We start from the raw sequence: 27,969 nt of genomic DNA, 5'->3' as shown, positions 1-27,969 counted from the left end.
TAAAGCAGTTTTTATTGCTATAATAGTCATAGCAAGAGTACATGAAAACCATTCATGTACTCTTGGTCATAGTCATTGACCGTGCTCTGGCTACAGAGATGCCACGTGCATCGTCATGACTTGATTGTACATCGCTTCCGCATTTTGTAGCTAGCGGGCACTTCTCTGGCCAGTTATTTTACTACTCCCTGCCTCTGACTTTGTACTGGTGTCAAGTAGTGGTGTGCACGGGTAGTCGGGTACCCGTGCTACCCGTGAGGACCTCGGGTCATGCCATTGATTATGTCTTGTGCATGGCATAGTGCCATTAGTGTAATAGTGGCTTACGACTCACAAGTCACAGCAAGTTTCTTTACACTGCAATCATCCGGCAGTGACTACACTTCGTCACTCTTTCCCCTTTGGCAACATCAGGTCTGCAATGGAGTATGGTGTGCAAGCTCAAACATGATCAGTAATCAGAGCAGGGTGGGGGTGGGGGTATGGGTGTTCCTGCAGTGGGTGTGGAAAAGTCAATCTGCACACACCATCATTTCTGCTGGCACGTCATGTCACAGTCAGAACAATGTACCGTACCTGGTTTAGTATAGTGTATGATAATATGCTATTATCATTACCGATCGTTTCTGAGACTGCGGGCACATCACTGCAAACCCGACAATGGGCATTTTGCCAAAGCCTTATGAAGTACAGTTGAGTGTATATTATGGTATAAATGAGTTGGACGGTTGCAGGGCAATGGTGAAAGTAGTGGGTGTACTCTGACCAGCACAGGAGAGCTTGGATATGTACCCAAAAGAATGAAAAATAAAAACGTGTGCTAAAAGTTCCATCAAATATTACCCAGATCATACAGAAACCAGGATGTCAGTGAGGGGCCAGAAATGGGAGGGGGGGGAGGGGGGGAGGGGGTAGGGGACCAGCTTGCTGGGCAGGTACAGTTGGAATAGAACACTGCAAACAAGAAAGAAAAAATGGTCAAGATAGCTACAAGAAACAGCTCAGTTGAAGATGAATTCTATTGCAAAACCTACAGCTAGACCAGAGCTGGATCGACAACATCCCTGAATACTAGTACACAGCAGACTGAGACTCGTAGCAGCACCCTACTACATGTACACAAGTACCAACGAATTGCACACGCACTGTAGATCTACAGCAGACTGATTCCAGGGTCGCTTCTAGTACATAGCAACATTACACAGTTTTGCGTGCTGGCGGGCGGACTCCTCAGAGCAGGGAAAATGAGAGGCGTCTGTGACAGCGACGTGCACGTGCAGCACACCGCCGTATCGCACATGGCAGCCGTGAGGCCGTGGGCAAGACAGTCTTGGGGCAGTCCAGACTGACATCAAACATACCAAGGCAGGGAATACCATAGGGTATTCAAACAAGTCCCAACTGCCAGTGACCTACTCTCTGAAAGAGTGAAGTCAAGTAGCCGTTCGTAGGGCCAACACGGCAGGCAACTCGGTCCCGAGAGAGCGAAGGCGATAATGGCAGAGGTCTGGGGCGTTGCCTCACTCCCTGGCAGAATGCAGCGTACTCAAGCTACTACATGTAATCGGGCTTTCTGGCTTATAATGATCGACTTGTGCCGATGGAGTGACGCGCTTTGATGCGATTCTTGTAGTCAGAATGTCAGATGAGACACGGCAGAGACCGTAATAGCTTCTAGTAATTGTGTGGTGGTGATCGGCTGTCATTGAATTCCAAAGACTCCAACAGATGGCAGTGGCCAGTCATGTGAAAGCGCCAGCACTCTGCGTAGTTTTCTATGAAATATCACCGCGATGATCTTCCGTAGGGGTGCGATGCCGTTGCAGATTTCAGGTCTGACCTGACGCTGCTTTGAGCTGCGCATACATAGTGACACACACAGAGACACATACATACACACACACACGCACACACACACACACACACACAGATACACACACACACACAGATACACACACACACACACACACACACACACACACACACACACACACACACACACACACACACACACACACACACACACATACACACACACGCACACACATACATACACACACACTGTGAGTAACATCATAACACAGGAGTTGACACGGGAACACTACTGCATCTACCACTACAGTGGTGGTACATGGACATCCGGTCGGCCTCATGGACACACTAGTAACCGTTCAGTGCTCAGAATGTGCAGACCTAGCACTAACACTGCACACCATTGTCTCAAGTTCTCAACGCCGTTCTGCTCTGCTCACGAGCTCCCAATTACGTGTAAGTCCCAGCAGGGTTGGAATCTATCCATCTGGTATAATCCTTGGTGCCCTCTGCCTCTCAATCACGAACTTAGCACGATTAGCACTTCAACATAAACTGAACGGGTATTCGGCTATTCTCCGTACAAGGAAATCCAGTCATACGGACTGCAGTTAGATTACAGTAGGCAGGGTACAGATTGTAGGGTGCTTACATTTAAATTGTCCTCCACTCTTTCCGGAACGCCCAGACGTAGCAGGAACTGCATAGCACACGACGATAAAGCACAGTGGATTAAATGAAAACGTGCCACAAATACACACAGACACACGTGCACGTGAGCACTCATACGCACATAGCCCACCCATGTGGACACAGAACCCCCCCCTCTTTCTCTCTCCACACATACACACACAGAACCCCCCCCCCCCCCCCCCCCCCCCAATGTGCAAGCCATGTGGCAATGTACAGCTATGGGAACAAGCAGATGAAATCACCAACACAATCAGACCAACAAAGATAGACAGAGTAGTGGGTGGAAATACTGACTCCTGAAATAAAGCACTGCAAACAACTGAGCATACGAGACTCACCCGCAACAGGTGCCATGGCGGCAACCAGTTTCGCCGTCTCTACTTCATCTTGGCGAGATGCAGCTGTGCAACAGCAATAGTAGCAATAGCAGCAGCAGCAGCAGCAGCAGCAGCAGCAGCAATATACAGCAGCAAAAATGTAGAGCAATTATAGAGGGGTTGATACTATTTCACAAGCCTGTTTCCACATTGTAAGTTAGCGTGTCGCCAATCAGAGAAGCACCGTATCTGGGCAAAATCAGTCATTCATACATGTCACGTGCCTGTTTGCAGGTCGTTGCTAGGATTTGACCAATCAGAGAAGCACCATATCCATGCATAATCAGTCGATTATGCCCGGGTACGGTGTGCCCGTGCCCATTAAGAATGACCCATCTAGTACGCACGTTGTATGGAGTATGCGCACTACCTGCGGTTTCCTGCTTGCCACGCAGTATATGAACGTACGGGACGATCCATAAACTGAATGGCAAGAAGGAAACTACAGGTAGTACACACGATCCATAACACGCACGCAGAGAAGAGAGACATATTGCAAAAGGAGAAACCTTACCTTACTTGCAGAAGTGTGTCCGTGTCCTACTGATCGAAGTTGCCATTGTGTCGTCTCCGACTGCAAAACGCCGCTTTGATCCGGTTTTGGACGACGATGTTGAGGACATTTTGAATGAAAGAGTACCAAAAGGCACGAAAGAGTGTACTAAAGTTTGGATACGCGTTTTGGAAGCTTTTGTGGATGAGAATGACTTAGAGTGTGACCTGAAAGTGTGTTTGAAAGACCAACTGGCCGAAGTGCTGTGCAAGTGCTACGTTGGCAGGAAAAAATGGGATGGAAGCAAAATATCAACGGAATAGTTACAACGGGTTTCGTGCTGCCCTCAACAGGCATTTGGAAGACCGTGGTTTCGACCTGTTTAACGATCCACAGTTCGTGCGTTCTAACAATGTATTTGACGGTGTATGGAAAAAGTTGAAACGCGAAGGCAAGCTGAGACTGGTCAAGCATAAGGACCCGATTTCTGACACAGATATGCAGAAAATAAGTTACATGTTTGGAGTACACAAAGACTTTACTTCAGCAAGTATGGTTTTTTTGTGACTCTGTACTTTGGACTGCGTGCACGGGAAGTTCAGGCAATGATGAAGAAGAATGACCTGGTACTGTGCAAGGACGACAGCGGAGCAGAGTACTTCACCCTATCCACCGACTTTATCACGAAGAACCACCAGAACGATACCAGTGCTCTAACACCCGGTCGCATACAGGACAGCCATCAAGTGTTCAGTATCAAGATGTATCTCGGCAAGCTGAATCCTGTATGCGATCGGCTGTTTCAACGACCCAACGTAGACCAAACAGGACAACAGCCGTGGTACTTCAACGCACCAATTGGAAAGAATAAAATGGACAGTATGCTAAAGGATATTATGCGAGAAAGCCGACACAAAACTTCACTTACACCAACCATTGTCTACGTTCAACTGTTATAACAACTCTTACTCACCAACGTGTTTCGGATCGCAGCATAATGGCGATCACCGGACATCGGAATGCCCAGAGCTTGACCAGCTATAGTAGGCCATCGTCGAATCAACAAAGAGGAATGGCATCAGTGCTTCACCAGCAGTTAAGCCCCTCGACGATCAGTCTGCCACCTCAGCAAGTTAGTCCAAATGAGGAGCTAACCATTCCTGGTTTGCCGGAATTGTCTTCTGCCAAAGTCTAGGAAGTTTTTGCGTCACTGGATGACGAACTTCCGCCACTGCCCAGTCTGCAGATCCTCCCAAGCCGATAATTATCAACATGGCTGGAGCCAACTTGTCCAGTGCCTCTTTCACAATAAATATCACAAAATGACTGTAAGAAGGCGAATACAGTCTGTGATGCCGAACTTGTTGCCGCTCCTTTTGTGGTGTATTTGAAACTAACGGACGGTACAGATACCTTTTTTGGGGTGCAGTCTCTACAACTAGGCACGTGGCATGTATGAACTATAATACACACATGGTACAGATCGGGCATGATGGCTGATTGCATGCCCACGTGCGTAGCCCGAGGTCGTGCACCGTAGCCCCTGGGCTACGGTGCACGACCTCGGGCTACGCACTAGGGCATGAATCAGCCATCATGCCCTCCGTACCATGGGCGATTATAATTATACATTTAAATACGGCTGTGTACGATGTACCCATGCCCATCAGGAATGAGCCCTCTCGCAGTCACATGCATGTACTATGAACTTGTATGAAGTATACAGTCAGACTAACACTGACTAAGATTTCCCTGATGTCGTTCAATATCTGTTGTGTGTGTGTGTGTGTGTGTGTGCAGTTTTGAATGAAGGATTTCGCCACCCTCCCGAGCATGCTGCAGCGTGGAAGCTCATTCGAAATGGCACGCTGGCTGGTGGCAGTTTCCAGAAAAAGACCAGATGACATTTCCGGAATACTGGCTAAGACTAATTAGATGCTGGGCTGTGGGGCTGGCATGTTTTACTTTTTACTGAGTTTTTAGCAAGTGTCGGCCTGATGTATTCCACTTGTGACGAGCTTTCCAGGAAGCCTAAGATTGTAAAAATCGTAAAAAGGAGACCAGAGTTACGACCCGTAGGGTAGCGTAGTGAAATTTGATGCGAGCTGAGAGGTCAAATTCAGTCGGTGCACATTTTTTCCGTGCATAAGGCCTCGGTCACACTACGTCAAGTTTGAAGCTGGACGCGGCGTCAAACTCAAGCAGTTGACGCTGACGTTGAGTCACACTGCATTTTGCATTTTTGCTTTTGCCGTCGCGGCCTGACGCATTTAACAACACCACTCTGTGGGGGAACCAAATCCCTACGATAAGAGCACGGTACGGTACGCTATTCTCAAAACACACTGTTTTTCCATGCAAGTGCTTGCAGCGGCAACGCAGCCGATTCGCTTGCGCGAGACGCTCAAATTTCCAGCGTTTTCGTCAGTTGCCATGGAAAAACTCATGATTCAGACGCTTCACGCAGCATTTTTGCCGTAGTGTAACTGGGGCTTAATGGGTTAGGTCCGATGTCCTGCCACTGGCTCTAAAAGCCCAGAAAGCAAGACACTTGGACTGCACTGGGCTCCTGCCACTGGAAAATTACAGGCATTCTCATTTTCGCCATTTTGTGGGCCGGTTTCCATCTCCGACGGCGAGAAGCGCTAGTATCTGCCTGCAGAAATGAAGCTTTGCCACAATAAGAAAGTGTACATGTTTGCAGGCACAAACGCTCAATCTCTGTTGCGAAATTAACGAAAGTAAGTTCTTGACGGAAGGTTGAAACTCGACCTCTAACTAAAGAAATCGCAGACGAATAGTTGCCCATCTACAGTCAACATGGACAGTGAGCACCACACTTGTCAGATTACTCACATGAAATGGTTGCAGACGCCTCATCCCAGTCTTCCCGTACCGACTTGACCAGCTCCAGGAGATTGTCACAGCATGCATTGAGTTCTTTCACCTTGGTCTGCACAGCCAGCAAGGCACAGAACATAGTACAGAACATAGTATAGCACATAGCACAGAACATAGTACAGTCAGACCTCTCTTAACATCCGTTTTCCATAAAAATATCCGGATAGGCGAGGGAACCGGATAACCGAACACTGGTTATGTTGGACGCACCATGTATGCTGTAAATTTGTAACCAGCTATTTTCTTCCGGATGGCGAGGGATCCGGATGAAAGAGGACCGGATAAGCGAGGTCTGACTGTATCGCACATAGCACAGGACATAGTATAGCACATAGTAATAGAACATACAACAGAATATAGTATAGAACACAGCACAGGACATCAAGTCAACAGCGAGGCAGCCGCGCTCGAGACATGCACCTGACGGAACACAGTAGAGTCATCCGTGCCGCGCTCCCGCCTTGCCAACAACGGACCATCAACCGTATCGTTGACGGCAACGCGTCCGGCTGGTTGACCGTGCTTCCTCTGAGGCAGGAAGGCTATAACATGGCGGTCCAGTTCCACGGCCAGTTGGTGATTCGGTATGGCCAGGAGCCGAATGCCCTCCTGTCGCATTGCGATGGCTGTGCAGCTGCTTTCTCCTTACAGCATGGGTGGCACTGTAAAAGTGTATGAAGGGTGGGGTATCGAAGCACGGGCACAATGATGTCCACAAATTTGATATCTGGCTGGCAGGCGCTGCCTGGGGTGGTGTGACTGTCGAGCCTGTGCTGGCGCTGGCGCAGGATGGCAACAGCCGTCCCACACTGCAGGCTGATTGGCTGGTCCGTGGGGTTTGGGAGGGAGACAGGGTGGCGTACTTTGATAACCGCATAGTGGATGCCGGTGCATCCAGGTACGTCCGCTCAAACCTCTCTTGGAACGCCGTGCCCAACAGTGCTGCCTCTCAAGAAGAGAAAGTACAAGACGGCCGCAGAGGAGCTGAGAGCGCCTTCACCCGGCTCGTCTGTTCAACAGACGGTGCACGGCACACTGAATACCGTGCGTATCAATGGCGACTCGCTATACGACTAGCCTCCAAGTGGGACAAGTCCTACGGTAGCGTCACGTGCTGAGTACGGATCCACCATCAGTTTGCAGTTCTCCAGGCTGTCGGCCTTCGTCTTCGGGGATGATGTCGTCGTCTTGGCGGGCTGGCAATTTGCAGCGGCGTCAGCCTTTGTGTTGGCTGCTAACTTGCATGCGTATATTGCACTACTATGACGTCATTGATCCTATCTGCTCGTGTGCATGGTTCATAGCACAGAACATAGTACAGAACATTACATAATGCATGCAGTAAACGGAATTGACAATCTGATACCGTTCTTCTATAACCTTTTTGCTTTTTTTTAGAGAGATTTCACTACTCTGAGCCCCCTTTCCCCCACTCTCCCTCACTCTCCCTAGCCAACCGGTGGGCAGATCAGTGGCAGCATATTTACGGCGAAGTACAGTTCTACTTCACCGGTTTTGAGGATCGCTGGAAAGCTCTTGTAGAGAGGAGTACATGTACAGAGAATCCAAACTTGTCATGAGAAAATCCACTGCTGTCCACCACCTCGCTCAAGGAACACCACTGCAACTCCAGGCCAAGTAGTAAAAAATCGCTCGTCTGGTCATTTCACTTCTCTCCAGTCGACAATTTTCAATTTTATTGAAAAAAAGATAGAGAGAGAGAGGGGGGGGGGGGGGGGGGGGGGTGGTGGCTGTATACATGTACACACCATACCTCACAGTCCGTCGGATTGGCAGCTATGGCAGCCGTGGCCTTTTCCAGTTGGGCTTGGTTGTGCTGCTCTAGTGATAAGTCAAGTTTGGTGCGAAGGTAGTCAGGCACTGCAATACCAACAAGAACATGATGCAACAGTAACGGGATCAGAAATACGTACATCTCGCCCAGAGTGGATGGAACCTACAGAATAGTTCCAGTACCATGTCAATGGAATATATTTTGTGGATAGCTTCATCCATTGGTTTTTAGGGTTTTTACGTCGGCCCCTAGACAACGGCTACCTTGGCCAACCGGACAACAAAGAAGTTGAGGCCAAAGAGAATGATTTTATTTCTTGCGCATGCTTGTGTAGAATGACGCAATGGACAGTGAGTCAAGTCGCTACAGTACTCCCCCACCAGTGGTGAGGTCGGGAGGAGCGAAACAAGATGAACAAGAAAAAGGAGAGAGAAGGGAAAGGAAGCGCGGCATGTACAAGGCGGAAAGGCAAGAAAAAAATATAATACAATATGTACAAGAGAGCGCTGCGTGTATGAAATTTGTTGATAACGTGGCAACAAGGCCGAAACAAAAGTCAGAAAGCAGAAAGTGGAAAGAGAGATACATGACAGTGGCGGGTTAACGTGACAGAGGTGTGTTAACGTGACAGAGGTGTGTTAACGTGCCAGAGGTGTGCTAACGTGCCAGAGGCGTGTTAACGTGCCAGAGGCGTGTTAACGTGCCAGAGGTGTGTTAACGTGACAGAGGTGTGTTAACGTGACAGAGGTGTGTTAACGTGACAGAGGTGTGTTAACGTGTCAGAGGTGTGTTAACGTGACAGAGGTGTGTTAACGTGTCAGAGGTGTGTTAACGTGACAAGAGGTGTGTTAACGTGACAAGAGGTGTGTTAACGTGACAGAGGTGTGTTAAAGGGGAAGTTAAGGCAAAAATTAAAATTTCACCAGTTGTAGTTTTCGGGGTGCTGAGTCGAATGGTTTTGGTCCGAGAAAGCTGAGACGCTCCCTTCCTGCTTGAATCCCAATCGAACTCGCGCACTTCCACCGAAACTAGGTGACTGCGCCCTACTAGATGGGGATTTGTATGCAAAATGTCACTAAAAACGCCGTTTCGTTCTTATAAAAGCACGGATGACCGCGATTGGCCCATATGTTGTAGTCTTTTGGACGCAGCGTTCCTCCTTTATTCCCAATCGAACATGGTTGAACAAGTGGTCACGTGCTCCTGGGTGCCCAAATCACCTGGTCACACCGCCAGCAGGTGACAACTTTCACACCAAGGTTCAACTCGAGTGACAGGACTGCACCCAAAAAAGGTCAAACAGGCTAGTAAGTTGTACCCTGCAGGCACGGTGACCAGCTGACTGGTGTACGCAGGAGCACGTGACCGCTTGTTCAACCATGTTCGATTGGGAATAAAGGAGGAACGCTGCATCGCAGCCTTTTCGGACCAAAACCAGTCGACTCAGCGTCCAAAAGACTACAACATATGGGCCAATCGCGGTCATCCGTGCTTTTATAAGAACGAAACGGCGCTTTTAGTGACATTTTGCATACAAATCCCCATCTAGTAGGGCGCAGTCACCCAGTTTCGGTGGAAGTGCGCGAGTTCGATTGGGATTCAAGTAGGAAGGGAGCGTCTCAGCTTTCTCGGACCAAGACCATTCGACTCAGCACCCCGAAGACTACAACTGGTGAAATTTTAATTTTTGCCTTAACTTCCCCTTTAACGTGTCAGAGGTGTGTTAACGTGACAGAGGTGTGTTAACGTGTCAGAGGTGTTTTAACGTGACAGAGGTGTGTTAACGTGACAGAGGTGTGTTAACGTGTCAGAGGTGTGTTAGCGTGACAGAGGTGTGTTAACGTGACAGAGGTGTGTTAACGTGACAGAGGTGTGTCAACATGACAGAGGTGTGTTAACGTGTCAGAGGTGTGTTAGCGTGACAGAGGTGTGTTAACGTGACAGAGGTGTGTTAACGTGACAGAGGTGTGTCAACATGACAGAGGTGTGTTAACGTGTCAGAGGTGTGTTAACGTGACAGAGGTGTGTTAACGTGACAGAGGTGTGTTAACGTGTCAGAGGTGTGTTAACGTGACAGAGGTGTGTTAACGTGTCAGAGGTGTGTTAACGTGACAGAGGTGGAGAGCATATCAGAGGCGGAAAGAAAGAAAAGAGGAAATGTACGCGTGACAGAGGAGTGTTATCATGCCAGAGGCGGCTGCATGTTGCAGGCTTTGCAGGGTACCAGCAGAAACACTGCACTGGGGTGAGGCGTGCCGAGTGAGGCGGGGACGGATGGAGGCGTGCGCAGCTCCAAGTCCTGTGCCGGGCGTGTGCCTGCGTGCGTGCACAGTTGAGCCGGTACGAACGGTGGAGGTGGCCAAATTCCAGCTTGAGGCCAGGACGAATACAAAGGACGAAAATGACTGATGTGGAGCCGTGGCAGGATAGCGGGGTATCCAGGTGGCCGGGAGGGTGGCAGGGGCCACAGCAGCTCCGAGGCGGATCCAGTTTCGAGATGGTGAGGCTCAAGTTTTACGTCAACAGCCGGCGATTGACGGGATCCCGAGAGTTGAGGCGAGCAGGAAACTGCAGCGAGCCGAGCTCAGGGATGGCAAGATGAAAACTAGTTAACTCCGAAAAGCGCAGCGTCTGGGGTCACCAGTTTAGAGTTTTTACGTCGGGCCCTAGACGACGGCTACTTTGGCCAACCGGACAACAAAGAAGTTGAGGCCAAAGAGAATGATTTTACTTCTTGCGCATGCTTTTGTAGAATGACGTAATGGACAGTGAGTCCGGTCGCTACAGGTTAAACCATTTTGAAAATGTTAAATATAAGAAGAAAATACAAGGAAACGAGTTATGAAGCAATTATCTACGACTGTAACAAGATAATAAGTAGTCAGAAAGGGCGATAACAGGGCACAAAACTGACAGGCTACTGAGACATTCAACGGACTGAGACCTAGCTCTAACACATTTCCAGTGAACAAACTAACAGCCTTCCAACTTGGATGGTTCATGGTTGGGTAGGATCGAAGAGGGGAAGGTGAGCGCAGCGAAAGTGTGCACAAGCTACGTCCCACGGCAACACTGCTTATTATCTTGTTACAGTCGTGAATAGTTGCTTCATAACTTGTTTCCTTCTTATATTTAACATTTATCACTGGCTCATTATCCGAGTTTGGCCTCTGGTTGGTGGATCTGATATATCCTCCCCCACCGTTTAGGAGCCGCATCTGACGCCTGATCATGGGGTGGTGGCGTCCCACGGAAGCGGAAAGGTGGTTCTTGACCAGGGAGTTGTACGACTCCTAGTTCTTGACCTGCCCGGTACGCGAACCCGTCGATTTTTTTCATTATCCGAGTTACATTTCAAAAAACGTTCGCAATCTATGCCAAGTGGTAAATGTAGGCCTACAGGACAGTACTGCCGGGTGCCGAAGAACGAACAGGCTGGATTTTTACCAAGCACAGCATACCAATGTGTACATGGTAACTCAACTGTGCATAGACTGTGTAGTACACGAAAATAAGAACGGCCTAGGCTACGAGGCCACGATTGAACAGCAAGGATGCTCCGTTTGGTTCCAAGACTCTTGGAACCAACCGGAGCATCCTCGCATGGTCTGGAAGTCTCTCGCCTCTGAAGCTTATTGGGTGTTAAACGTTGTGAACAGTAACTACTCGTTCAACAGCTGCACACACGTTGGTGACCTGTTTCGGAAAATGTTTTCAGTAGGGCCGAAACGATTATACCGATTACTCGTATATCACTCGTTATGGATGAAATCGATAATCGTTATGATCGATAACGATTATGACTGTATAGTGCGAGAGCGGTCATGACGTCAGTACAAGCAGACCATGCATGGCATCATGCACGCGCGTCATGCGCACAAGTACATGAACGTCGAAGTACACGTGCATGAAGCCGTAGGTCCGTACAATCATTGCACGCTAGCGCTTGATCCTTTTTGGGTACTCGTACTCGAGTCGTAGTCGTACATACTACATAGTCACGACATTCACTGCACTAGTCAGCGTAGCCGGAAAATGTAACAACCGGAAAGCTTCATTACTATTAGGTTGTAGCGAAACTGTGAGTGTGGCTGCCGTCCTTCTAATTTGTTCAGTTCTTGTGAAAAACTTAGTTAGTTTTTGATTGTTGGCGAGGAGAGCAGTGACAATGCTGCCGCCTGGAAAAGCGAAAGTTAATCTGACCAAGAGATCGCCAGCTTGGGCATATTTCGAGGAAGCTGATAGCGTAGCGAAATGCAATTCGTGCAGCCGCGAGTTCGTCCGTCAAAGCGGCACAACCAACTTGTTCCAGCACCTGATTTCTGCTCATAAAGACCAGTACGCCGCTGCGGTAGGGAAAGGATCAGCAACCCAGTCGACAGCAACGGCGACTACCAGCAATGTTGAGCGCAGTGACAATGCGACGAACAGTGCTGGAATGAAGCCCGTCACGTCGGTCTTCGGCACAGGTAACTTGCGAACGTGCGACAGCAGGCGCCCAGGCATGTTGACGGAGTCGATCATCGACTGGATTGTCGATTCCAGTCCACCCTTCTCCATTGTAGAAGACAGACGACTGATAGCTGATGTTTAATGGCAGAGGAACACTGCTCATATCACGTTGCAAATTTCATTTTGGTCTTTTTTGGGCCTGTGCGGATCTTTCACCCATACGTACCTGTATATAGTTGAACGAATTTAATTGTTTTTGCTGTATACTGATGTCCAACATGACACGTATAAAACTTGTTAGGGAAATCGGTAAAACCAATAAATCGATCGTTAGTGTTATTGGTTAATCGTTATGGCAAAATGGGCAATCGTTTCGGCCCTAGTTTTCAGAGAGCACCATTGCCCAACAGTTTTCTTGTGGCGAGCGGAAGTGCTCGTATGTGAGCACCTTCGGATTTGGTCCCCACTTTGCATCTTTGCTGAAGAGCACAGTGCGGAGTGCGTCAGATTATGTAGTGTTGTTCGACGAAAGCTTGAATAACGAACTCCGGAGAAGCAACTTGATATGCATGTTCGGCTCTTGAAGAGTGACGTTTAAGGATTACGGCAACGTCGTGCAAGGAAATCATCACACGGCGTGGAAGCAACTTTCAACCACTTGTGCACCAGAAACTTGGCGGTGAATTCCACGGGAATGCAGCCACACGCTATGGTATTCGTCGTGAGGCAGATGCTATAGCCAAATACTTGACTACAAGTACTAAGCAACTGACTTCCCCAGGCTTTACATTGACCAGGTGCGGCCTTGCGGTCAGGACCAACAGTCCTTGGTTAGCTGCTTCACCTGATGGGATTGTGTCAGATCATGTACATGGAACTGGTTTGGTGGAGGTAAAATGTCCCTACAGCTGCCGCACGATGTAACTTTATGAAGCAACAGTGAAGCCCTCCTTCCTGTCCCCGTGATGCTGAAAACCTGGAGCTCAAGAAATCACACCCCTACTTCTACCAGGTTCAGTTTCAAATGTTTGTGACTGAATGTGGCTAGGCTGATTTCGGTGTATGGACACCGGCGGGATTGCTCGTCAAACGGATTGAGCGCGATGTGGCATTTCCTGGCCTCGAGAAATCTAAGAATTTCTATTTTCAGCACCTTCTGCCTGCCTGGTAAGCAGAATCGTGCAGTACCCACTCCGGCAGCACAGACACTGAGGAGGAGGTGGACACTGGATAACAGACAGCTTCTTCATCCACACACCCAATCCCAGTGCCTTCAGCATGATCACATCCGCAATCAAGAACACTTTGCAGTACCGGTAACTACAATCAGTTTCTGCATGATCGTGTCCGGAGCCTGTGGCCACGGTATCAAAACGCCCGCTGCCAATTCCTGCAGTGTCAACATGTCTGCATCCGGTGAGTGCGTTCGATTACGCACTTGAATCGATTCATGAATGGAATCTCGCCGTTTGATTTCATGTCATGAGCCCTGGAATCGATTCGGAATCCATTCTCCCCTTTCACATGGTGTGATGTGAATAGCGCGAATCGATTCATGAATCGATTCGCGGGCATAATCGAACGCACTCACTATCTGCTGCCTCAACGCAGTGACGGCCAGTCTTGCTCCCATCAACTCCGCAGCCAGTATGGTTCTTTTGCATGCTTTCAGACCAACGTGATCTGAAGAAAGGTGTAGGCTGTGGGACGCGCTTTCATATCACATGCCAGAGTTCTCACGAGCTTGGAAGATCATGTGACCATTGTTTTCAAAGATTATTTTCATATGAAAACATTTCTCTATACCTGACATTGTTATCGTTTCATCGTGGTCCATCTGGTACACCTCCTCAGCGCTTCAGCCTTTGGGAAAGCGCGAAACGACACTTTCTCGCCTGAGCTTGCTTCTTTGCCGCTGTGTGCCGTGCACAGCGGGACGCAACAATGGTGCGGTATGGCCTAGTTGATGGTATTTACTACTGGCAAGAACACTGAACAACTAACGACACGGGCCTAAATATTTCTTTGGCATCTTCCTCACCAGCACAAGAGGAAAACGTCATTGCTTCTCATACTTCCTGCCTGTCAAAAGGCAAGCCCGACCGACACCCATTAGGTTTAAAAAAAAATTGACGGTTGGCTTAGCCGAGTGATGTCATCATTACAATGTGCAAATGAACTATTGCAAGCATACGTACCAACTTCATGGTGGAATACTGGTACACGACCTTCAGTTATTTTCTGCAGTCAACACAGTCATATTGACAGGCACAGCATGAGTAAGCAAACAGAAAAAAGCGCCTGATTGTCTTTTAAAGTGGATCTGACCGTCTGCAGTTCTGGAATGGGTTCAACACTGCAGATGCATGTACGCATGCCGGTACAGTGGGCAATGTGTGAGCTTCCCATCGTGTATGTGATCAAAAACTGTACGGAAGCACGCAACGGTGTACATGCAGACATACGCACATGCAGACACACACTCGTAGACAAACACATACCAATATACACACAGGGAGTGAGTTGTGGTAGAGAGAGAGAGAGAAGAGAGAGAGAGAGAGAGAGAGAGAGAGAGAGAGAGAGAGAGAGAGAGAGAGAGAGAGAGAGAGAGAGAGAGAGAGAGAGAGAGAGAGAGAGAGAGAGAAAGAGAGAGAGAGGGAGAGAGAGCGAGAGAAACACATACACACACAAATAGGTGTAGAGCTTGAGGTACACACATAGGGAGAAGGGAAAATAAAACCGCTTTCCTGTGACTCCGTGCATTACGTGCAGGCGGTTATCAAACACCACTGACTACAAACACACACACACACACACACACACACACACACACACACATACACACACACAAACACACACAAACACACACACAGTGACACACATGCAGACACACATGCAGACACACACATGCAGACACACATATACACACAAAAAGCACATGCGGAAACACACACACACACACACACACACACACACACACACTGTCACAGATTCACACTCGTAGATATGCACTTCAAGCACTTGTAGCACACAAGACAGGCAGCCACAGACGAAGACAAAAAAAATTCTCTCCTTCCAACACCCCATTCTAGAACAGACACAAGCACGGCCACATCCACCGACACACCTCTAAATGCTTGTCTGGCTCACTGCGGATCTCCAAAGGAAGAACAACAAGATTCTGAAGTGGAGGTGTTTTGTCACTCTTCAGTTGCTTGACCAACGTGCTCACATGCCCAGATAGTGCAGTGAAATTGTCAAGAATTGACGGCCTATATGCGCAATAACCAACACAACATACAATGTACATATGTGGACACACAGTACAAGTTGCCTGGCAGAAATTCGAATTTGAACAGTCTCAGCGAAAAGAGTGCATTCCCTGAGCTTCAGCCTTGCCAAATGAGAATTTTACAAGACTCGGATGGAGAGCCAAGGATTAAAATAATTTAAAAAGACTACGGATAACACAACATTTTGAGAATTTTACAATTCCCATTTTTAATACCATGCCTACATTGAACACAGAGGAGGGTATCAAGTACCTGCTGATTGCTGTTTGCATGGCACGTTTTAAAAAGTAGTGTTAGGTCCCTGAGACCGGTCTTGTCAAAAGTAGCGTGGGCTGCCAGGACAATACGCCCACTGCGCAATGAAGTAATTTGTACCGCAAACACCCCGCACAGCCACCTGGGCATGGCCGTCTGGGGGTGTTCAACAGTGCACTCCTGACCCTAGCGTGCTCACATTACTTACGCATTCCATATTTGGCAATGCGGAATGGCGCAATGGGCTTATTGATCTCAGGGAGCTAGCATACTTTCCCTTCAAGAAGGCGGTTGCTCTCTGCGCCGGGGCTCGCGCTTTTCCCGCTGACTTGATTTGACACTTGACTAACTCACGAGTGTGCGGTATGGCACTGGTACGGTGCAGAGGGAGCAGTATTAGCAAATGCGGCTGCCACGACCAGTACTGTAGGCAGTAGTTCAGGAAAGCCAGCTAGCAGTGCAGTGCCTACAACAGGTCGACTACGTCAGTCTCGAAAAGCAGGCGAGAAATTTCACACGCTCGCTAATTTTGTCCTTGGTGCTTGACTTGGACTTGTGCAAGCAGCAAAGGCATAGCTGTTGAAATAGCACGGTGGATTGACCAGTTTCCGGGAGGCTTCCGGAAATTGCCGATCGTGGTCTGGTTCGATCCTGAAGCAGCAGTCGCTTTGACTAACGGAAAAAGCACAAACGCTGCAAAGAAGTTGTCTGCCAAGAGCACCTCTCACAAGCGGATCGCATCTCTCGCAAACGATCATCAGCATAGCATTCGCGATGGGCTCGTCACGCCAATGAGACAGGCATACGGAATGTAGCAGTGGACTCTTCGACTCCTGAGTTGTAATTTCATATGCTGGGGGGGGGGGGGGACAAAATTCATAGGAAAAAAACACATGAAAATACCTCATCTACAGTATTCTGTGGTTTAGGGGCAACGCTTTCACACATAATATGCTACTAGCAGGCGCGTAGCACCGTCGTTGGGGGTGGTCCGGCCATGGGTGGTCCGGGCCCGGAATTTTTTTGAAATTAGGGTGCAAAATCCTGCATTCTGGGCACTTTTGGCATTGTTTTAATATGGTGGTCGTGGTCGGGCGAAAAAGTGGTCCGGCCAAAGCCGGACCGGCCGGAGCGGCTGCTACGCCCCTGACTAGTAAAGTTCAAAGAGAGTGCCTGTGCGCGATGTGTCACTCATAAACCTTCCGAAGTTTCCAAGAGACGTACACTTAGAAGCTGGAAACCGTAGCAGACTAAACTATAATACTGTAATAATATAGCGGACTGCCGCCCAGCGGGCACGCCAGTGGTTACGCAATGTGAGCAGCACGCCATGCCAGACCCTATGTGCACAGTTGCATACTGTTGGGCATATAGACTTTAGACTGTACATGTACATGCGTGATAGATTGCAGTGGTTTTGCTCTTTACTCGGACTTTTGCAGAGTGTTGTTATACAGGGTACAAGTTGAGTGGACAGAGTGCTCTACTTTAGAATGCACACAGAAGACTCTACTTTAGAAAACTTTAGAATGCACACAGAAGACTCTACTTTAGAAAACTTTAGAATGCACACAGAAAGGCTCGAACCTAACCAATTGTGATTCTCATGTTCCAGCTTGACAAGCAACGCGCGTAATGACTGTTTTAGGTCTCCAACTCGTCCAGCCAATGAGGACAAAGCCACATCCACGCCACGACCATCCTGAGCCTAGAAATTGTGCAGAATCAATTGCTAACGAATCAGTTCATCGTTCAGAATTCTATCACATAGCGCAATGGCCTTCGGTACCTGCATCGTCTTCCGAGGAACCAGGTGAAAAGCAGCCCTTTCTAATGCCGAGATGAATGCAATAATCGACTTCTCGCAACATGAGCAAGTCAGATTTCGTAGCTACAGTTTGAGTTCACAATTCAGGTCAAATACTACATGTACATGTACGTACCATCATCGCCAAAACAGTTTTCAAAACTACAAAAAAGCAAAATAATTTTGCGAGCTTCTTTTTCATAAAAATAATAGTCCACAGGCCAAGGTGCAAAAAAAGTGACTTTTCGCTCCCGTTCGAGAGGGACAAAGGTTTGCCATGCTGTCATTTGCACATTACCATGATTACTGCATGGCATGGTATTTGTGTGGGTTATTGTGCGTGCGTGCGCGACACTGGGTGTTTTCAGTATAAGCAAGAAGTGTAAGGGGAGTCGGCGAAAGGAAAAGAATGTCTACGGCCATACCACGTTGAAAATACCGGTTCTCGTCCGATCACCGAAGTCAAGCAACGTCGGGCGAGGTTAGTACTTGGATGGGTGACCGCCTGGGAATACCTCGTGCTGTAGACTTTTTTCTTTTCTTTTCTTTTCTTTCCTTTTCATTTCATTTCTTTTCTTCTTCTTTTCTTCTCTTTCTTTGTCTTCCTTGCTGCAAGGCTCAGTTCTTCTTCAGTGTTCGTCGCACAGAAAACAGGACAGTGCTGCGTAGATCTACGTTCTTTTTGATTATTCAGCGGCTTCAGTCTATCTTCAAAGGTGTTTTTTTCTTTCTTCCCCGAACCCCTGACCCAGCATGCAATTGCGTATTTGCAGCCGCACGCAGGCAGACGCCCTAGATCCCTGATGGCAGCTATGGACTGTACCTGTGCGCCCAGCATGTATTTGTGTGTGTTATTGTGCGTGCGTGCGCGACACTGGGTGTTTTCAGTATAAGGGGAGTCGGCGAAATGAAAAGAATGTCTACGGCCATACCACGTTGAAAATACCGGTTCTCGTCCGATCACCGAAGTCAAGCAACGTCGGGCGAGGTTAGTACTTGGATGGGTGACCGCCTGGGAATACCTCGTGCTGTAGACTTTTTTCTTTTCTTTTCTTTTCTTTTCTTTCCTTTTCATTTCATTTCTTTTCTTCTTCTTCTTTTCTTTTATTCTTCTTCTTTTCTTCTCTTTCTTTGTCTTCCTTGCTGCAAGGCTCAGTTCTTCTTCAGTGTTCGTCGCACAGAAAACAGGACAGTGCTGCGTAGATCTACGTTCTTTTTGATTATTCAGCGGCTTCAGTCTATCTTCAAAGGTGTTTTTTTCTTTCTTCCCCGAACCCCTGACCCAGCATGCAATTGCGTATTTGCAGCCGCACGCAGGCAGACGCCCTAGATCCCTGATGGCAGCTTTGGACTGTACCTGTGCGCCTAGCATGTATTTTTGTGGGTTATTGTGCGTGCGTGCGCGACACTGGGTGTTTTCAGTATAAGGGGAGTCGGCGAAAGGAAAAGAATGTCTACGGCCATACCACGTTGAAAACACCGGTTCTCGTCCGATCACCGAAGTCAAGCAACGTCGGGCGAGGTTAGTACTTGGATTGGTGACCGCCTGGGAATACCTCGTGCTGTAGACTTTTTTCTATTCTTTTCTTTTCTTTTTCTTTCCTTTTCATTTCATTTCTTTTCTTCTTCTTCTTTTCTTCTCTTTCTTTGTCTTCCTTGCTGCAAGGCTCAGTTCTTCTTCAGTGTTCGTCGCACAGAAAACAGGACAGTGCTGCGTAGATCTACGTTCTTTTTGATTATTCAGCGGCTTCAGTCTATCTTCAAAGGTGTTTTTTTCTTTCTTCCCCGAACCCCTGACCCAGCATGCAATTGCGTATTTGCAGCCGCACGCAGGCAGACGCCCTAGATCCCTGATGGCAGCTATGGACTGTACCTGTGCGCCCAGCATGTATTTGTGTGTGTTATTGTGCGTGCGTGCGCGACACTGGGTGTTTTCAGTATAAGGGGAGTCGGCGAAAGGAAAAGAATGTCTACGGCCATACCACGTTGAAAATACCGGTTCTCGTCCGATCACCGAAGTCAAGCAACGTCGGGCGAGGTTAGTACTTGGATGGGTGACCGCCTGGGAATACCTCGTGCTGTAGACTTTTTTCATTTCATTTCTTTTCTTCTTCTTCTTTTCTTCTCTTTCTTTGTCTTCTCTTTCTTTGTCTTCCTTGCTGCAAGGCTCAGTTCTTCTTCAGTGTTCGTCGCACAGAAAACAGGACAGTGCTGCGTAGATCTACGTTCTTTTTGATTAAATCTATACGTGACCACATAGGGTACCCTGTAAAAAGGCCTTAGGCCTGTGGGGATTGCCCTATTCAAAATTTAAATAATAATAATAATAATAATAATTATTCAGCTGCTTCAGTCTATCTTCAAAGGTGTTTTTTTCTTTCTTCCCCGAACCCCTGACCCAGCATGCAATTGCGTATTTGCAGCCGCACGCAGGCAGACGCCCTAGATCCCTGATGGCAGCTATGGACTGTACCTGTGCGCCTAGCATGTATTTGTGTGGGTTATTGTGCGTGCGTGCGCGACACTGGGTGTTTTCAGTATAAGGGGAGTCGGCGAAAGGAAAAGAATGTCTACGGCCATACCACGTTGAAAATACCGGTTCTCGTCCGATCACCGAAGTCAAGCAACGTCGGGCGAGGTTAGTACTTGGATGGGTGACCGCCTGGGAATACCTCGTGCTGTAGACTTTTTTCTTTTCTTTTCTTTTCTTTTCTTTCCTTTTCATTTCATTTCTTTTCTTCTTCTTCTTTTCTCTTTCTTTGTCTTCCTTGCTGCAAGGCTCAGTTCTTCTTCAGTGTTCGTCGCACAGAAAACAGGACAGTGCTGCGTAGATCTACGTTCTTTTTGATTATTCAGCGGCTTCAGTCTATCTTCAAAGGTGTTTTTTTCTTTCTTCCCCGAACCCCTGACCCAGCATGCAATTGCGTATTTGCAGCCGCACGCAGGCAGACGCCCTAGATCCCTGATGGCAGCTATGGACTGTACCTGTTTGCCCAGCATGTATTTGTGTGTGTTATTGTGCGTGCGTGCGCGACACTGGGTGTTTTCAGTATAAGGGGAGTCGGCGAAAGGATTTTGGATTGGATTGGATTTTTATTTATAGTGGTGACTATAACAGACAATTGCCTAATAACAATAGACCCACTCGAGGGAAAGATGCAAAAAGATATGAATAATTAATATGATAGACTACCGGTATTGGATAGGTGATCATGTTCGCATTTTGCATAGCTGAAAGTCATAATTACTAGCGTGAAAAAGCAAGGCATTGGGGTAACAGTTTCTTAAAACGGGCGGAGTTATCCACACAGCGAGCTAGAGGGTGCAAATCATTCCACAGCTTAGCACATTGGAAGGAAGCGCCATGACGGGCAAAGGCAGTTCTGAGCATGGGCAACTTAAGAGTGCGTGATACAAGGCTGCGCGTTGCAAGACCATTATTTAAACGCTCGAACATTTGACTTAATGTGACACTACAGCGGCCTTCCAAACAGCGCCACGTCAGATACAGTAATTTCTTGCAATACATGGTTGCCAAACGATCTAGACCAAGTCTCGCAAATAAAGGGCTTGATGGGCTACAAAAAACAGTATCGTACACTGAACGCAAAGCTCGCTTTAGCATTCGTTCAAGCCTACCTAACTGGGTTAAGGAAAGGCCAGCAGAAAAACAATTTGATGCATATAGAAAATCTGGCAACACTAGGCACTTTACTAAGGTTTCTCGGCAAGTCAGCGGAATATTGTGTCGATTTCGGAACAGAATACCAATTTTACTGGCTAGTTTGAAGACCATAGAATCAACTTGAGTGCTCCAAGAAAGATCCTGGTCCAAATGTATTCCAAGGTACTTTGCACATGTCACTTGCTTGAGCTGCACTCCATGGCAGTAGACTGAAAATTGGTGGTCAGTAATATGTGGCGTAGACAGGAAGAGCACTTGTGTCTTCCGAGCATTTAGAATTAAATTGCGGTTTGACAGCCAGGTACTAATGGCTGAGACAGCTGCAGACAGGGAGTTGCTAAGCGCATTCTTCTGCGTACCGCAAACATACAATAGAATATCGTCAGCAAAAAGGAAAAGAATGTCTACGGCCATACCACGTTGAAAATACCGGTTCTCGTCCGATCACCGAAGTCAAGCAACGTCGGGCGAGGTTAGTACTTGGATGGGTGACCGCCTGGGAATACCTCGTGCTGTAGACGTTTTTCTTTTCTTTTCTTTTCTTTTCTTTTCTTTCCTTTTCATTTCATTTCTTTTCTTCTTCTTTTCTTCTCTTTCTTTGTCTTCCTTGCTGCAAGGCTCAGTTCTTCTTCAGTGTTCGTCGCACAGAAAACAGGACAGTGCTGCGTAGATCTACGTTCTTTTTGATTATTCAGCGGCTTCAGTCTATCTTCAAAGGTGTTTTTTTCTTTCTTCCCCGAACCCCTGACCCAGCATGCAATTGCGTATTTGCAGCCGCACGCAGGCAGACGCCCTAGATCCCTGAACGCAGCTATGGACTGTACCTGTGCGCCTAGCATGTATTTGTGTGGGTTATTGTGCGTGCGTGCGCGACACTGGGTGTTTTCAGTATAAGGGGAGTCGGCGAAAGGAAAAGAATGTCTACGGCCATACCACGTTGAAAATACCGGTTCTCGTCCGATCACCGAAGTCAAGCAACGTCGGGCGAGGTTATTACTTGGATGGGTGACCGCCTGGGAATACCTCGTGCTGTAGACTTTTTTCTTTTCTTTTCTTTTCTTTCCTTTTCATTTCATTTCTTTTCTTCTTCTTCTTTTCTTCTCTTTCTTTGTCTTCCTTGCTGCAAGGCTCAGTTCTTCTTCAGTGTTCGTCGTACAGAAAACAGGACAGTGCTGCGTAGATCTACGTTCTTTTTGATTATTCAGCGGCTTCAGTCTATCTTCAAAGGTGTTTTTTTCTTTCTTCCCCGAACCCCTGACCCAGCATGCAATTGCGTATTTGCAGCCGCACGCAGGCAGACGCCCTAGATCCCTGATGGCAGCTATGGACTGTACCTGTGCGCCCAGCATGTATTTGTGTGTGTTATTGTGCGTGCGTGCGCGACACTGGGTGTTTTCAGTATAAGGGGAGTCGGCGAAAGGAAAAGAATGTCTACGGCCATACCACGTTGAAAATACCGGTTCTCGTCCGATCACCGAAGTCAAGCAACGTCGGGCGAGGTTAGTACTTGGATGGGTGACCGCCTGGGAATACCTCGTGCTGTAGACTTTTTTCTTTTCTTTTCTTTTCTTTCCTTTTCATTTCATTTCTTTTCTTCTTCTTTTCTTCTCTTTCTTTGTCTTCCTTGCTGCAAGGCTCAGTTCTTCTTCAGTGTTCGTCGCACAGAAAACCGGACAGTGCTGCGTAGATCTACGTTCTTTTTGATTGTTCAGCGGCTTCAGTCTATCTTCAAAGGTGTTTTTTTCTTTCTTCCCCGAACCCCTGACCCAGCATGCAATTGCGTATTTGCAGCCGCACGCAGGCAGACGCCCTAGATCCCTGATGGCAGCTATGGACTGTACCTGTTTGCCCAGCATGTATTTGTGTGTGTTATTGTGCGTGCGTGCGCGACACTGGGTGTTTTCAGTATAAGGGGAGTCGGCGAAAGGATTTTGGATTGGATTGGATTTTTATTTATAGTGGTGACTATAACAGACAATTGCCTAATAACAATAGACCCACTCGAGGGAAAGATGCAAAAAGATATGAATAATTAATATGATAGACTACCGGTATTGGATAGGTGATCATGTTCGCATTTTGCATAGCTGAAAGTCATAATTACTAGCGTGAAAAAGCAAGGCATTGGGGTAACAGTTTCTTAAAACGGGCGGAGTTATCCACACAGCGAGCTAGAGGGTGCAAATCATTCCACAGCTTAGCACATTGGAAGGAAGCGCCATGACGGGCAAAGGCAGTTCTGAGCATGGGCAACTTAAGAGTGCGTGATACAAGGCTGCGCGTTGCAAGACCATTATTTAAACGCTCGAACATTTGACTTAATGTGACACTACAGCGGCCTTCCAAACAGCGCCACGTCAGATACAGTAATTTCTTGCAATACATGGTTGCCAAACGATCTAGACCAAGTCTCGCAAATAAAGGGCTTGATGGGCTACAAAAAACAGTATCGTACACTGAACGCAAAGCTCGCTTTAGCATTCGTTCAAGCCTACCTAACTGGGTTAAGGAAAGGCCAGCAGAAAAACAATTTGATGCATATAGAAAATCTGGCAACACTAGGCACTTTACTAAGGTTTCTCGGCAAGTCAGCGGAATATTGTGTCGATTTCGGAACAGAATACCAATTTTACTGGCTAGTTTGAAGACCATAGAATCAACTTGAGTGCTCCAAGAAAGATCCTGGTCCAAATGTATTCCAAGGTACTTTGCACATGTCACTTGCTTGAGCTGCACTCCATGGCAGTAGACTGAAAATTGGTGGTCAGTAATATGTGGCGTAGACAGGAAGAGCACTTGTGTCTTCCGAGCATTTAGAATTAAATTGCGGTTTGACAGCCAGGTACTAATGGCTGAGACAGCTGCAGACAGGGAGTTGCTAAGCGCATTCTTCTGCGTACCGCAAACATACAATAGAATATCGTCAGCAAAAAGGAAAAGAATGTCTACGGCCATACCACGTTGAAAATACCGGTTCTCGTCCGATCACCGAAGTCAAGCAACGTCGGGCGAGGTTAGTACTTGGATGGGTGACCGCCTGGGAATACCTCGTGCTGTAGACGTTTTTCTTTTCTTTTCTTTTCTTTCCTTTTCATTTCATTTCTTTTCTTCTTCTTTTCTTCTCTTTCTTTGTCTTCCTTGCTGCAAGGCTCAGTTCTTCTTCAGTGTTCGTCGCACAGAAAACAGGACAGTGCTGCGTAGATCTACGTTCTTTTTGATTATTCAGCGGCTTCAGTCTATCTTCAAAGGTGTTTTTTTCTTTCTTCCCCGAACCCCTGACCCAGCATGCAATTGCGTATTTGCAGCCGCACGCAGGCTTTTTCATACCACGTTGAAAATACCGGTTCTCGTCCGATCACCGAAGTCAAGCAACGTCGGGCGAGGTTAGTACTTGGATGGGTGACCGCCTGGGAATACCTCGTGCTGTAGACTTTTTTCTTTTCTTTTCTTTTCTTTCCTTTTCATTTCATTTCTTTTCTTCTTCTTCTTTTCTTCTCTTTCTTTGTCTTCCTTGCTGCAAGGCTCAGTTCTTCTTCAGTGTTCGTCGCACAGAAAACAGGACAGTGCTGCGTAGATCTACGTTCTTTTTGATTATTCAGCGGCTTCAGTCTATCTTCAAAGGTGTTTTTTTCTTTCTTCCCCGAACCCCTGACCCAGCATGCAATTGCGTATTTGCAGCCGCACGCAGGCAGACGCCCTAGATCCCTGATGGCAGCTATGGACTGTACCTGTGCGCCCAGCATGTATTTGTGTGTGTTATTGTGCGTGCGTGCGCGACACTGGGTGTTTTCAGTATAAGGGGAGTCGGCGAAAGGGAAAGAATGTCTACGGCCATACCACGTTGAAAATACCGGTTCTCGTCCGATCACCGAAGTCAAGCAACGTCGGGCGAGGTTAGTACTTGGATGGGTGACCGCCTGGGAATACCTCGTGCTGTAGACTTTTTTCTTTTCTTTTCTTTTCTTTTCTTTCCTTTTCATTTCATTTCTTTTCTTCTTCTTCTTTTCTTCTCTTTCTTTGTCTTCCTTGCTGCAAGGCTCAGTTCTTCTTCAGTGTTCGTCGCACAGAAAACAGGACAGTGCTGCGTAGATCTACGTTCTTTTTGATTATTCAGCGGCTTCAGTCTATCTTCAAAGGTGTTTTTTTCTTTCTTCCCCGAACCCCTGACCCAGCATGCAATTGCGTATTTGCAGCCGCACGCAGGCAGACGCCCTAGATCCCTGATGGCAGCTATGGACTGTACCTGTGCGCCTAGCATGTATTTGTGTGGGTTATTGTGCGTGCGTGCGCGACACTGGGTGTTTTCAGTATAAGGGGAGTGGGCGAAAGGAAAAGAATGTCTACGGCCATACCACGTTGAAAATACCGGTTCTCGTCCGATCACCGAAGTCAAGCAACGTCGGGCGAGGTTAGTACTTGGATGGGTGACCGCCTGGGAATACCTCGTGCTGTAGACTTTTTTCTTTTCTTTTCTTTTCTTTTCTTTCTTTTTCATTTCATTTCTTTTCTTCTTCTTCTTTTCTTCTCTTTCTTTGTCTTCCTTGCTGCAAGGCTCAGTTCTTCTTCAGTGTTCGTCGCACAGAAAACAGGACAGTGCTGCGTAGATCTACGTTCTTTTTGATTATTCAGCGGCTTCAGTCTATCTTCAAAGGTGTTTTTTTCTTTCTTCCCCGAACCCCTGACCCAGCATGCAATTGCGTATTTGCAGCCGCACGCAGGCAGACGCCCTAGATCCCTGATGGCAGCTATGGACTGTACCTGTGCGCCCAGCATGTATTTGTGTGTGTTATTGTGCGTGCGTGCGCGACACTGGGTGTTTTCAGTATAAGGGGAGTCGGCGAAAGGGAAAGAATGTCTACGGCCATACCACGTTGAAAATACCGGTTCTCGTCCGATCACCGAAGTCAAGCAACGTCGGGCGAGGTTAGTACTTGGATGGGTGACCGCCTGGGAATACCTCGTGCTGTAGACTTTTTTCTTTTCTTTTCTTTTCTTTTCTTTCCTTTTCATTTCATTTCTTTTCTTCTTCTTCTTTTCTTCTCTTTCTTTGTCTTCCTTGCTGCAAGGCTCAGTTCTTCTTCAGTGTTCGTCGCACAGAAAACAGGACAGTGCTGCGTAGATCTACGTTCTTTTTGATTATTCAGCGGCTTCAGTCTATCTTCAAAGGTGTTTTTTTCTTTCTTCCCCGAACCCCTGACCCAGCATGCAATTGCGTATTTGCAGCCGCACGCAGGCAGACGCCCTAGATCCCTGATGGCAGCTATGGACTGTACCTGTGCGCCTAGCATGTATTTGTGTGGGTTATTGTGCGTGCGTGCGCGACACTGGGTGTTTTCAGTATAAGGGGAGTGGGCGAAAGGAAAAGAATGTCTACGGCCATACCACGTTGAAAATACCGGTTCTCGTCCGATCACCGAAGTCAAGCAACGTCGGGCGAGGTTAGTACTTGGATGGGTGACCGCCTGGGAATACCTCGTGCTGTAGACTTTTTTCTTTTCTTTTCTTTTCTTTTCTTTCTTTTTCATTTCATTTCTTTTCTTCTTCTTCTTTTCTTCTCTTTCTTTGTCTTCCTTGCTGCAAGGCTCAGTTCTTCTTCAGTGTTCGTCGCACAGAAAACAGGACAGTGCTGCGTAGATCTACGTTCTTTTTGATTATTCAGCGGCTTCAGTCTATCTTCAAAGGCGTTTTTTTCTTTCTTCCCCGAACCCCTGACCCAGCATGCAATTGCGTATTTGCAGCCGCACGCAGGCAGACGCCCTAGATCCCTGATGGCAGCTATGGACTGTACCTGTGCGCTTAGCATGTATTTGTGTGGGTTATTGTGCGTCCGTGCGCGACACTGGGTGTTTTCAGTATAAGGGGAGTCGGCGAAAGGAAAAGAATGTCTACGGCCATACCACGTTGAAAATACCGGTTCTCGTCCGATCACCGAAGTCAAGCAACGTCGGGCGAGGTTAGTACTTGGATGGGTGACCGCCTGGGAATACCTCGTGCTGTAGACTTTTTTCTATTCTTTTCTTTTCTTTTCTTTCCTTTTCATTTCATTTCTTTTCTTCTTCTTCTTTTCTTCTCTTTCTTTGTCTTCCTTGCTGCAAGGCTCAGTTCTTCTTCAGTGTTCGTCGCACAGAAAACAGGACAGTGCTGCGTAGATCTACGTTGTTTTTGATTATTCAGCGGCTTCAGTCTATCTTCAAAGGTGTTTTTTTCTTTCAAAGAAAGAGAAGAAAAGAAGAAGAAGAAAAGAAATGAAATGAAAAGGAAAGAAAAGAAAAGAAAAGAAAAGAAAAAAGTCTCCGTGGTATGGCCGTAGACATTCTTTTCCTTTCGCCGACTCCCCTTATACTGAAAACACCCAGTGTCGCGCACGCACGCACAATAACACACACAAATACATGCTGGGCGCACA

General features: G+C 47.4%; 1 protein-coding gene, 14 non-coding genes and 1 pseudogene across 15 annotated transcripts; 15 read left to right on the top strand and 1 right to left on the bottom strand.

Moving 5' to 3' along the window:
- Window positions 1–658: 658 nt before the first annotated feature.
- On the bottom strand, window positions 659–18,023 carry LOC135804698 (mediator of RNA polymerase II transcription subunit 8-like). Its single transcript, XM_065318635.1, has 9 exons — window positions 17,861–18,023; window positions 17,664–17,779; window positions 15,651–15,795; window positions 14,722–14,764; window positions 8,051–8,157; window positions 6,232–6,328; window positions 2,844–2,906; window positions 2,465–2,512; window positions 659–1,856 (listed from the first exon to the last, which is right to left on the bottom strand). The coding sequence occupies exons 1-9, from the start codon at window positions 17,864–17,866 to the stop codon at window positions 1,786–1,788; spliced, it is 696 nt and encodes a 231-aa protein (XP_065174707.1). The 5' UTR covers window positions 17,867–18,023; the 3' UTR covers window positions 659–1,785.
- A 266-nt stretch (window positions 18,024–18,289) lies between these two features.
- LOC135807590 (5S ribosomal RNA) lies at window positions 18,290–18,408 on the top strand. Its single transcript, XR_010551864.1, has one exon. It is a non-coding gene; the product is annotated as a 5S ribosomal RNA (ribosomal RNA).
- A 388-nt stretch (window positions 18,409–18,796) lies between these two features.
- LOC135807589 (5S ribosomal RNA) lies at window positions 18,797–18,915 on the top strand. The gene has a single exon (XR_010551863.1). It is a non-coding gene; the product is annotated as a 5S ribosomal RNA (ribosomal RNA).
- A 415-nt stretch (window positions 18,916–19,330) lies between these two features.
- On the top strand, window positions 19,331–19,449 carry LOC135807707 (5S ribosomal RNA). Its single transcript, XR_010551976.1, has one exon. It is a non-coding gene; the product is annotated as a 5S ribosomal RNA (ribosomal RNA).
- Window positions 19,450–19,846: 397 nt separating this feature from the next.
- On the top strand, window positions 19,847–19,965 carry LOC135807588 (5S ribosomal RNA). The gene has a single exon (XR_010551862.1). It is a non-coding gene; the product is annotated as a 5S ribosomal RNA (ribosomal RNA).
- A 481-nt stretch (window positions 19,966–20,446) lies between these two features.
- LOC135807587 (5S ribosomal RNA) lies at window positions 20,447–20,565 on the top strand. The gene has a single exon (XR_010551861.1). It is a non-coding gene; the product is annotated as a 5S ribosomal RNA (ribosomal RNA).
- A 1,400-nt stretch (window positions 20,566–21,965) lies between these two features.
- On the top strand, window positions 21,966–22,084 carry LOC135807672 (5S ribosomal RNA). The gene has a single exon (XR_010551942.1). It is a non-coding gene; the product is annotated as a 5S ribosomal RNA (ribosomal RNA).
- Window positions 22,085–22,482: 398 nt separating this feature from the next.
- Window positions 22,483–22,601, top strand: LOC135807721 (5S ribosomal RNA). The gene has a single exon (XR_010551989.1). It is a non-coding gene; the product is annotated as a 5S ribosomal RNA (ribosomal RNA).
- Window positions 22,602–22,992: 391 nt separating this feature from the next.
- LOC135807586 (5S ribosomal RNA) lies at window positions 22,993–23,111 on the top strand. Its single transcript, XR_010551860.1, has one exon. It is a non-coding gene; the product is annotated as a 5S ribosomal RNA (ribosomal RNA).
- Window positions 23,112–24,506: 1,395 nt separating this feature from the next.
- LOC135807671 (5S ribosomal RNA) lies at window positions 24,507–24,625 on the top strand. The gene has a single exon (XR_010551941.1). It is a non-coding gene; the product is annotated as a 5S ribosomal RNA (ribosomal RNA).
- Window positions 24,626–24,877: 252 nt separating this feature from the next.
- On the top strand, window positions 24,878–24,995 carry LOC135807760 (5S ribosomal RNA; annotated as a pseudogene).
- Window positions 24,996–25,386: 391 nt separating this feature from the next.
- Window positions 25,387–25,505, top strand: LOC135807585 (5S ribosomal RNA). The gene has a single exon (XR_010551859.1). It is a non-coding gene; the product is annotated as a 5S ribosomal RNA (ribosomal RNA).
- A 396-nt stretch (window positions 25,506–25,901) lies between these two features.
- On the top strand, window positions 25,902–26,020 carry LOC135807584 (5S ribosomal RNA). The gene has a single exon (XR_010551858.1). It is a non-coding gene; the product is annotated as a 5S ribosomal RNA (ribosomal RNA).
- Window positions 26,021–26,416: 396 nt separating this feature from the next.
- Window positions 26,417–26,535, top strand: LOC135807582 (5S ribosomal RNA). The gene has a single exon (XR_010551856.1). It is a non-coding gene; the product is annotated as a 5S ribosomal RNA (ribosomal RNA).
- Window positions 26,536–26,931: 396 nt separating this feature from the next.
- Window positions 26,932–27,050, top strand: LOC135807581 (5S ribosomal RNA). Its single transcript, XR_010551855.1, has one exon. It is a non-coding gene; the product is annotated as a 5S ribosomal RNA (ribosomal RNA).
- A 396-nt stretch (window positions 27,051–27,446) lies between these two features.
- LOC135807580 (5S ribosomal RNA) lies at window positions 27,447–27,565 on the top strand. Its single transcript, XR_010551854.1, has one exon. It is a non-coding gene; the product is annotated as a 5S ribosomal RNA (ribosomal RNA).
- The last annotated feature ends 404 nt before the right edge of the window (window positions 27,566–27,969 follow it).

Source organism: Sycon ciliatum, chromosome 1 (genome assembly GCF_964019385.1).
Source record: "Sycon ciliatum chromosome 1, ocSycCili1.1, whole genome shotgun sequence".
NCBI classification, from domain to species: Eukaryota; Metazoa; Porifera; class Calcarea; order Leucosolenida; family Sycettidae; genus Sycon; species Sycon ciliatum.
The sequence above is the reverse complement of the archived record's forward strand: the minus strand, read 5'-3'. Positions and strand labels throughout refer to the sequence as shown.

Coding starts and splice junctions, on each gene's coding strand:
- LOC135804698 (XM_065318635.1), bottom strand. Junction 15,796..17,663: donor GAACATGAGAATCACAATTG/GTTAGGTTCGAG, acceptor TTGCGCATATAG/GCCGTCAATTCTTGACAATT. Junction 8,158..14,721: donor AGTATTCCACCATGAAGTTG/GTACGTATGCTT, acceptor TTGGTATTGCAG/TGCCTGACTACCTTCGCACC.